At 37.6% G+C, this 11,456-nt stretch overlaps 1 protein-coding gene across 1 annotated transcript; it reads right to left on the bottom strand.

The window, feature by feature from the left end:
- Positions 1–2,326: 2,326 nt before the first annotated feature.
- On the bottom strand, positions 2,327–7,462 carry LOC102808007 (kin of IRRE-like protein 3). The gene has a single exon (XM_006815423.3). The coding sequence runs from the start codon at positions 7,253–7,255 to the stop codon at positions 5,636–5,638; it is 1,620 nt and encodes a 539-aa protein (XP_006815486.1). The 5' UTR covers positions 7,256–7,462; the 3' UTR covers positions 2,327–5,635.
- Between the last annotated feature and the right edge of the window lie 3,994 nt (positions 7,463–11,456).

The raw sequence follows: 11,456 nt of genomic DNA, 5'->3' as shown, positions 1-11,456 counted from the left end.
CCTGGTTTCGAGGCGTTCAGTTATGCAACAACTCCGAGAGTGACCATCACCGAACAATGGTTATTCATCAATTTGTATGATGGTGATTTTTACCCTCTTTGTTACAACCTACCACCTGGATGGAGTTATGGATCATTAATTTAAACCTACGTGGATACCATGTATATCTCAAAACAAGTCGTATATACGTAATATTCTGCCAAATTAATTATTTTTAATCACTAACATTATATTATGTTCATAATATAACTGTATTAAATAATATTAAATAATATTTAGAATGAAACGATTACTTTGCACCCAAAAATGTAAAATGAACGTTTTTTTCCCGTATGTCGTAAACACAACTAATGTGACGATGCAATTCGTCACAGTGCACAAAGTTTCCAAGGGCTACAATAAAAACACATTTAGATAAGAAAGTATTGTCACCGAACTATTCTTTGCACAACAGTGTCGAACTTTAAAGGTGATTTGTTAACAATTGCAGTCAGATAGTTTATAAAGTCTCATCTCAGTAATAGTCTGTCGTAACATAATAGATATAAGATGTGTACTTCGTTCCAAACCTGTCTGGATAATAATCTAAAATATTAATGATTTGTGTCCAAATTGATAATTAACAATTATGAAACAAAAGACTTTGATGAATTGTGACCCGGGTCAGATTTGTTGAGAAAAAAGTCGTTTCAAGCATTTCCCATTAAGATTCGTCTGCGGTGCTCGATATATTATTTCGTTCTGTACAAACCCTGGGATTTTATTAGTGACTTTATAACACGACTCTTTTAACAATGTTGCCACTACAGCAATATATGCTATGATTTTAGGTTTTCTTCACAAAAAATCAGTTCCATCAAGATCGAACATTGCCCAATTAAACAAAATGCACGAGACACTAAAACGGTAAAACGATGGTAATTATGGTACTGTAATCGTACGACCAAACTAACTTTAAATATTACAACACTCGGCAGTGCGAGGTGAGGTGCATATTTAATATATGAAGAGGAAACTAAATGAACCTGATTATAAAACAGATGATAATTTTGTTGATAAACTGACAAACTGAACACATGTTTAGCATATGTGAAACGTGTATAAAAATGAAGTTAAAGCGGAGGAGTCGTCACCTGCGCAAGCGTCAAATGGCCATAGCGTGTCATTGTTTACAAACAAGCGACTACCCATGAGCCTTTGCGTTTTAGCGTGTGTTGTTATCGACGCTTGGGACTCAATTCCCGCGCGTGCGCAGGTGACGACCCTCCCGCTTTAACAATACACACAATCACGTAATTCTAGGTACGCGGGTACAATGGAATACGTGGAGTAAATGAACTATTTTTTTTTTCAATTTCGTATCCGTATGATACTGAATGTATCCGTCTAACACTGTGCCAATTACTGTGTCTCGAATTGTTGTTGACATCTCACTACAATGTGAGTATACATTGCATTTCAGGGAGTCACGTTTCCTTGCATGACTGTATCTATCTGGTGATCACCTTGGCAACAGTCGGGACACGTGACATTGTAGACATTTGAAATAAATTATAACGCGTTGAACATATATATTTTTCTATCAAAAATATGGATCAATTAATTAATATTTTAAAATATTATGCTTCTGTCACTGTAACGCCATAAGTTACAGCATTCGGTGATTTTGCGATACTTTACGGGGTTTCTGCATCATACCATATTAGGAAATGGGCATTCCAAATATGGAACGCTTAAGCGAGAAAGTTATAATAATTTTCATCATATTGATCAAGCGGCTGGTTTGCAAAGATGTATAATTATAAGGTTATATTTTTTTGGTGTTGGGGGAGAGCTTCTCAATGTACTCAAAGCAGGGAGTCATCACCTGCGCATGCGTCAGATGGCCATAGCGTGTCATTGTTTACAAACAAGCGTCTACCCATGAGCCTTTCTGTTTTGGCGTGTGCTGTTATCGTCGCTTGGAACTCAATTCCCGCGCTTGCGCAGGTGACGACCCTCCCGCTTTAAAGCTGAGATTAATAAAGTGAGAACAAGTACTCAAGGTCTCGGCGGGATTTATCGGAATCTATTCAATATAGACTACTAATAAAGTTTTTATTTCATTAGTTGAAATTTCACCTTAAGGTGATGTTCTTATTTTCATGTTACCTTGAGGTCAATATTAAATACAGTCCGAATGCACTAAAGGCTGGTGGGGCGTAGTCGCGCGGTCGAGTTGCAATCTCCAGCGGGTAAACATAGAAGGAAAGCGCACGCTGCGTCTTGGCCGGACTTTATAATGTGAAATAAACATGTATTTGGAATATAACACACATTACTGATATTTTTGTGTTAAATATTAACTTTAATAATAACAATATCAGTGGACATTATTGCATTTATCAAGATGAAAAAATACCACACCCATCACAGTCAATCCAACGAAATATATAAGAGCAAAATCATTTCAAATATAAAAAACACAAAGTAAGAAAAGTGCAATCAAATAAAACTCAATAAAGTTTAAAAAAAGATGTAATAAACACATATTTAAGACATGAACTAACAAAGTCACGATAAACATATTGACAAATGATGGCAGTGAAATACTAGTAAGTGGAATATCCGAACTCGTATCTATGAAATCTCATAGCGTTCACTCCTTACTAGTTTTTTTTTTTTGATTTTCAAATAGCCAGTCAATGATCACTGCGAGTAATTTAGGAGTGTCTCAACTTGGGGAAAATTGCATCAAGGAACAAAACGTTGCATAATTCCTGATAGAGATTACTGATCGTATAGTCAGAAAACTACTCGTTTGTTGTCGGGTTATTTGGATATTATTAACACGAGAAACAACATCAGGTAGAAAAACATTAATATAAAAGCATGTATATAAACCGAACACTAAAACAGTCATACATAATACTAAGTCATTATGTTTTGTCGCGATGCGCCGAATGGAACATTTCAGTCAAAATGAGTTACGAGCAAATGTGCAATGGGTCGTGAGAAATTGCTTAGCGGAGCTTACTCATGGCGGAGGTCAGGTCTGCCAACAACAACGACCTATGGGAGGGATAATTTTCATATTACTGTCTCATTATTAAATTAATTAATTTAGTCGGTGGTACCAAATAACAAATCAATCGTGTCCCCCCCAGTCCCACCAGGTTACATGTACAGTATCGGTACTGATCAGTTAGTATGAGTGAAGTTGTTAACATGAGAGCCTAAAATGTCTGGGTGCGGCAGTGTATTATTATAGCGAAGGTGACAGCGGTTATTCGCTCACGTACAGCAGTTAAGTTATATCAAGACTTTCTGCACCATTTGATTTTGAAGCGCAGCAGACGGGTTTGTTGACTTGACTTTTAAAAAGTTAAAGCACACTGGCAGTCAAAAGAACGCATGATTGGCATGTAAGTCGCTTAAAGGTAAATGTATTCTCAAGTATTTTGTGAATAAACCGAGAACAATGACCAACCCAAATAACAAATACAATACAACGACGCGGCCTGGTGGTACGAGTCAACTTTCAACGACATATATCAACTACTTTTTTTGATGTTCACGCATGCGCGCGGATAACAACTTATGTTGGCACCGTATCCACTGATGCACGTAATGCAAATAGTATTGTCAAAATAAGGTTGTAAGGTAATTTCATATGCAATTTCGATTTGCATATTTGCCACATGAGAATTAAAGTACTTGGCAGATCATAGTACATTGTTTTGAACCTGACTACCTCGAAAAAGCGATACGAAATCGATTGAAATGTACGATCTATGTGTTGGGGGCGTTCCAATTTCTTGTGAACAAATACAGTATTTAAATCTCGTTGTATACGCAACATGGGACCCATACTGAAAGCAACACGGAGCGACGACTGCGGCCAATATCAAAGATTTCATATCACATTTTAACAATTTCGCAGCATCCATAAACGTATAAAAACATAAAACAGTGGATACATGACTTTGAAAACAACAACAATCAAACCAACAGTATTGCAAAGTGGGTCAATATTTTTGTAACAAACTGGCAATATTTATAGTTCAAAAGTAACAGTTTGTAATGGTAAACTGATATAAATATTGTCGATTTGTTAGCAATACAGCGGGTTATGTGTTACACTGCAGGCTGAGTTGCTTCTTTGTTAACAGTAATTGGTTCATTGAAGTATATATCTACTTGACTCACAGAGCTAAAACCAGTAAAGGCAGTAAGCTTGTTAAAATATACAAAATCAACTGGCGTAGAAAAGAAAACACAACAAAACAGACAGCAAAAACTATAGTTAAAATATGTTTTGAATATCCGTAAACACAAACATCGAGGTATTAAAGAGCGTTATGTCCCTGTACTGTTATGTTTACAGAAATACAAACAAAATGTGGACACTGTTCTTCATAAATGACATTATAAACACTTGGCTGTATATTATAAATTTTGTAAAACACTATTTAAAAAAAAAAAATTAAAAGCGTACTCTGCATAAACAAGGGCGAGAGTTGCCGGCGAGACACGGCTATTTCTGGAACACTTCCGGCTGCTTATTGTGTATTGGCTCAATTTCATTAAAATATAACATTAAAAAGACACAATCATATCAATGAATAAAATAGTGATGCCTGCTCTCAAGTAAAATGATATTATTTTGTTTATTAACATACACATTCTTTTTTTTGTATAAAATTTGCACTCGGCAGTTTTATTTATTTGTATCTCGTAATATATACGACTTGTTAACGGTGGGAGTGGTGCCTTTTAATCGAACAGCCGAACTATCAATATCATTGCATAATAAAAAAAGTGACGAGTAACGTTTTCGTTCAAATGACAGGGCAATACACGCATTGTAATGACATTACAGTACACGTACTATGATGTTAATGTGTGTGTTTTTAATCTACATCGAATTGTGTTGACTCTATAGTCGGGAGATGGGCAATAAGAGTATTGTGCTGTCGAGGGTGTCAGTTCAGTTCAAGGTTGGGACATGTTTTTAATAGAATTGTTTTTTCCATCAGCTGGACACGAACTGGTAGTAAAATATACAGTCTATTTATAGTTTAGTCAGCCATATTAAAATTTGCATATCAATTCGATTGATATGTTTGTTTGCATAGTGGCTAAATTTTCTATTGTCACGGCACAGAATAGAAATATTTATATCAGAATTGAAATACTTCCTGATGATATATTTATGTTATACAAGATACACGACACGAGAAACGACAAATCGCGACAAGACACCACCGAAGACCAAATACAAAACGAATGTGACAAACGATAGTTCGAATGTGGTGTAATATTCACTAAAAGAAGTTAGGAAGGATCCAGGCGTGTTTTGTTCAGAAAATGCGTGGATCGAATTTTCAAAATGAAATACATGTAACTGGTTATAAAATATATAAAAAAAAAATAGTATACACAACGTAGTCAATCGATAGTAGATGCCATGTATTTGGATACTACGTGACTCGCCCCGTAACCTGAATATTGAAACAGCGACTTTGGTGCACAATAAGTAAAAAATACACAAGTGAACAAAATTTTTTTTGTGTAGTATGGGCAATACCACGATAACTGCATTGAACTTGATCATTGCTGTTAGCGCACTGTCACATTTAAAAAACATGTCATCTCAGAGAATCCATTTATCTGGATCGTCAGAGAGTCTTAGCGTATCATGTTCTGACGTATTGTTCTTATTCTTTCTCATTTCTTCCCGTTTCTTTTTCCTGGCCATCTTCATCCGATGAGAAGTAGAATCTTTGTTTTCTTCCTCCGACACGTTGACAAACTCAATGTTTTTATTCGGGGTGGCGGTTCCGTGTTGCAAGTCGTTCATTCCGTTACGGGTTTCGATGTGTTCATATGCGGGGTTGTTGTAGCCGCCCTCGACAAATGGTGGTGGTGACGGCGGTTCGAAATCCGGTGGCGGTGGAGTATCAGGCGGACGGTAATCAATGGTGACTTCGTTCATTTCGATAGTTTGGTTCGCTCCGCCTTCAAACTGTTGAAGATCAAGAGCCAGGTCGTCACGTCGATTCATCGCCATATTCTGGTTTCGGTTCTTTTTCTTCTTTTGATTCATTCTTTCGCGTTCTTCCGTTTTTGCGGTACGTCTACAGCAACACGCACACGAAACGCCCCCCGAGACAAAGTACATAACCATCACTGTGATGATGACGGTAAACAACGTGATCCCCGCAATTACCCCAATCATAACTAACACGTTATCTATATCCCTAGGCGGGCTTGGCTCATTTTTTCTAACTATTACACCAGTTTCGTTGCCCTCTCCCAGATCATTTACTGCGAAACACGACACCTCCAGGCCATAATAGGCTCCAGTTATGTTGAAAACGGTGAGGTATGACACCTGTGTATCGTTGGACACCATAACAGACGTGTCATTTACCTCTACTTCAGAACCATTGAATGTCCACACAAACGGTTCAGTGACTTCAGGGTTTGCGGCTGCGGAACATTCGAATACAACATCATCACCCGTTGCAGCTTCATATCTTCGCGGGCTTACGGTAACGACTGGTCTGTATTTGACAGAGAACGGTCCGATTTCGCACGTTCTACTCTCGTCCAACGCCACGTGCGATTCTTTACAAACGTACGTTGCTTGGTCGTCATCGGGGGACAGGGACCAAGTGTACGTGTTCTTGGCATTGTACATTTCCTCCATTCCTTCATAAGTCGCGTATGTCCCAGAGACCGTGGTTCCTCTCCGCTTCCACGCGAGTCCCGCAGGGGGCATCCCACCCTTGGACGTGCACGTAATGCTAACAATGTCCCCTTCTGTGTCACCGTCGATTTCAAGTTCACAAATGGGCTCGACGTTAACAGGTGGTCGAGGCATTGTTACGTTCAAATAAGCAACACGGAGCTCGGTACTATTATCAGACGATGGCAGAGTTATCAAACAGCCGTACTCACCGATATCTTCGAGAGTCGCATCGGATACTTTCAAGTTATATTCGCCATTGGTGTCGTTGCCGAACATTCCATAATTTGGATACGCCGTATTACGGTTTTTGAAGGGACCTATTAGGAACGCAGTTTCCGATTTGTCGAGTTTAATATACCAATACACCTGGTAGTCCTTTAAATTCCCTAAATGGCACTCTAGTGTGGCGTCTTCTCCCACGACGGCTACGTGGCTCGATGGCTCAACGAGAAAGACGGGGTCAGCGGCGGTGTGAAGCATGGACGCCGCCATGATTATGATGACTGCCCACAACAACATAGCGTCAGTGAAAGTGTTTATACGCCGATTGGAATCGATGATTTTCAGATCCTATGATGTACACATGAGACGAAAATACACCAGTTTCACCAATTTAAAAAAGCTGAGACGCTCCTATACAGAAGCACTGTCGATCAGAGGGTTACATTTACGTTCCAAATCAGAAATACGCTGTATTTACTCCACCCGGTCCCAGCTGCAAACGGCTGACTAACACAGGGTGTGACGTTGTATGCAACACAATAGAATCTACACAATGGGAGATGAAAACGAACTGGGCATTCCGCGTGTACGGGGTCAACCAGTCACTGCATGCTTGCACGAGTGATTACTTTCCACTTGAATCTTCGGTTTTAACCATCGAAGCCTTCTAGATGCAAATCACATTACTTAGAAGACACACAGACTTTGATATCAATTTAGTTAAAAAGGCTTGCGGTGTTTTACCGCGATATTAAAGCAATAACAATGGTTGCGTTCATGATGCATGTAAATGCATACACACGCTTACATGTGTTTATATCTAGCATACGGTTGAAAAGACGGGTTGTTGATATTTATAGCGAATTAGCATAACCGACAGTACCATTCTAGTATATTTAGAAATGTGTCGATTTGCGTGTTTTTAAAGAATACTTTGTGTAAACTAAACCCGACATACTACGCACATGCAATTAAAATACTCCCATCAACAAATTTCGTTACTTGAATTAATCGCTTAAAGCGCGGTGGTCGTCGAACAACGCGTGTTCGAATTTCATGTGAATAAACAACGTATTTTACACGTGTTGTATACGTCGCTATCATGAGTCCCCATATCGAACAGGAAGCGGTACGACGACCACCGCCCTTTAACGAGGTTGACTAAATTTAGAATGCTTACTAATACATACCCCGGTTTAGGAACCAATTTGTAAACTACGTTTATAAACAAGTAGTCGATCGTGTCAACTATTCTTTTCCCGTGTGTTCCCATGGTAACAGGTTTATTTGAATCGCGGTTCACATGTATATTATCGCACACGCTGAGACACCCTGCATCAGTGATATTGTATTAACGACAATCCATCAAACACTCCGGAACAGTTACACCATGGAGTTGATACAAACGGCTAAAAAATAAATATAGAATTTTTGCTATAAAATACTAGTGATACTAACAGTTGTGAAGAAGCAGTTACCTTTTTAAAAATGACGTTGACAATAATGAAAGAAATAATTCATACATCATGACATATTCCTTATAGTGGTGTATTTATTTTTAGATTATAAGAATAACAGTGAATATGGTAATTCAATATTTCTACTGATGTGGTCGCCATTGGTTTGAAAATATCCTTCTTTGAGTTTCTAGAAAGTCGCTTGACTCATTCGCTTTCCTAAAATATTGCGCAGCTACAAGTGTCGTGCGTCGATGTTTTTTTTGGAGAAATATGCTTCAATAATACACGTTCTTTTGCGTTGTTTTTTTGCGAAGCTCGTAAATAATCACCAATTTTAGGCGGAATATTGCTACAATGGGGAAAATGACAGTGATGTATGGTGTTACAATTATGTCTGGAGTTCAGTTCAGGAGTAAATCTGTATTAAATACATTTTGTAGTACCTTAAACACAATTATGTAATTTTGTCAACATCAATCTTCGTATGACATGTTTGACAACGCACATAATTTTATTTTGATATGAAAGAAATAGAAAGAAACCAATCACACGATAGATACAAAAACAAATAATATAAAAAGAAAGAAAGGCAAACACCATGTAAAATTACTCTATCGTCATTGCAAATAAAACGGCATAACGGTATAATGGACACGTGTTGTCTGGTACAACTATCGCGAAGTAGCCGCGTAACTTCATAGCTGTTGTCAACCAATGCGAATGTAAATAGAAAATATACAACTATAACACGAATCATATTCAGAATATAAAAAAAAACGTCAAAAGCATTTTTTCTTTATTCCTCAGCTTATTATTAAACGGAAAGGGAAAACACGGCAGGCGCGTTGTGCCGTGGATTATCCTGCTACCTGAAATTAAAGCGGGAGAGTCGTCACCTGCGCATGCGTCAGATGGCCGTAGCGTGTCATTGTTTACAAACAAGCGTCTACACATGAGCCTTTGCGTTTTTAGCGTGTGTTGTTATCGTCGGTAGGGACTCAATTCCCGCGCGTGCGCAGGTGAAGACCTTCCCGCTTTAAATTAGTTACGTATCAAATCATAACATGTTTAAGCTCTTCATTATACGGGCCATTTGGTGGCATGTATTCGTTTAGTTCTACTCTGTGGTGAATTGCGACGATAACTGTTAATCAAACATGCAACGCCATTGAGCAACGCAGCCATGTTAGCTGTGTTGTCTATTACATGCGGCGCAGTGTCACTAAAACCGATATTTGTGTTTTTTTGTCGAAGTCCTCAATTTTTTTACCACTAATTGGTGGAAGTAATTGACACCATATTTCATTAAAGAAGCGCGCCAGAAACAGAACATTTTTTCCAAAACGGTGTTTTGACAGGTACATTACGTCAGTGCCGAACAAAACAGCCCAGAATACCATATACACCAATGAAGTGCTTTGTTATTCTGTGAATTTTATTTTGTAATTTCGGGACAGTTAATTCCAGCCACGTGTGCATATACATGATCCTACATCGAATAAAAATTAAAACGTGCTTTTTAATCGAGATTTTGTAAATCGTTTTATTAATGAAATTCTTTCGTGGATTTTATGATATGACCTCACACTAAAAACATTTCATTTTAAACTGTCAGTAATACGCCAATAGGAGATGACGCCTAATACAAGTAGTCACATGACACTGTCAAATTTCACATCAATTGACTCACAATATTGATGCCGTCAAAAATTATCGCTTCGAGCATAAGATTTGATTAAGATTTTAAAAAGACCGAATATGACACGACAGCGAGGCCAGTCAGAGGAGTTACTTAAAGGAAACGTTGTAATACAATGAACTCTGTTTTCATTGTACGTTATAACAAATGAAGCTTTATCTAATTGAAACAATTTCCTGTAAATCGTGTCTCATTGTGATATTTTAATATTTTGACGTGTTAAGTAAAGTCTATTTTTTTACACGTATGTATCCCAAAGGTAGTATTTAAAAAATGATTCAAGACAGAGGCAAAGCACAACCCAGCTTAATTCAATACACAGTGTGCTCAAACCTGATTTAGCTCCAATAATATATATATATACATAAAATGTATAAATATATAAAAATAATTTTAATCAGAATGAGTGTGACTGTGTTTGCAAAGCCTGACATATATAAGCGGCAAGATTTGTTAGAACTAAAAAAAGGATTTTAAAATAATGCCTTGTTATATACAACTCACGTACGATTTTATAGTTAGGATTTACGAAACAACATGACATGCGTTCTCAATATATGTATCTAGGATGAAGCAACGAAGTTGCCTCGTGTGTATGATATAATTGTGTCACCAAGATGGGCCAGGCAGTTTCGTTTGAAAAACCGTCATGTCGGTTGCCTCGAGTAACCGATATTGTCGTCTGCAAGATTCGTGTAACACGTCATTGAGAAACAAGTCAGTGGTTTAGACACATCTCTCCTACGCCGAAACGACAAACAGTAGATTAATTGTGCACCTATATTTACATTGTTACTCGTTTTCTCTTCCAGTCTCCTCTAGCATTGAATACCATTGCAATAGACATCATTGTAATTCCATTACAAAACAAGTAACGCGATACAGGACACACCTTTTACGTATTCTATATTCAATGGTAGCCGCCGCCATTTTCCTAGAACGGTTGCAGTACTTATATATTAATTGTTCCTAATAAAAATAGGATTTTTTTTTCTGTTTGCGGTGAATAATAATTTCACTATGGCAACACCAAATTGCCACCACAAAAGTGCCACGTACATTATAAGAAATATGCGAATACAATGCCCGATAATTTATGAATTTATTTTCAGTTGAGGTCACGGTAATCTTCTTTTACTTTGTTTATTTGGAGTCAAACACTAAATACTTACACCAAACTTGTTTCTTTTGTACAGTGTGTTTGTACAGACAGCAATCAAATTGATGTATTCATGCATATAGGGCGTGGTCGTAAAAATTTTGACAATGTGTACACATTTATCTAATGAATTACGTGTCCACTGAAGACTGGCAAAGGTTGAAAAGAGTTGTATATATT

This window comes from Saccoglossus kowalevskii, chromosome 11, assembly GCF_978046115.1.
Source record: "Saccoglossus kowalevskii chromosome 11, keSacKowa6.1, whole genome shotgun sequence".
NCBI lineage: Eukaryota > Metazoa > Hemichordata > Enteropneusta > Harrimaniidae > Saccoglossus > Saccoglossus kowalevskii.
This window is presented reverse-complemented; position numbering and strand designations above follow the sequence as displayed.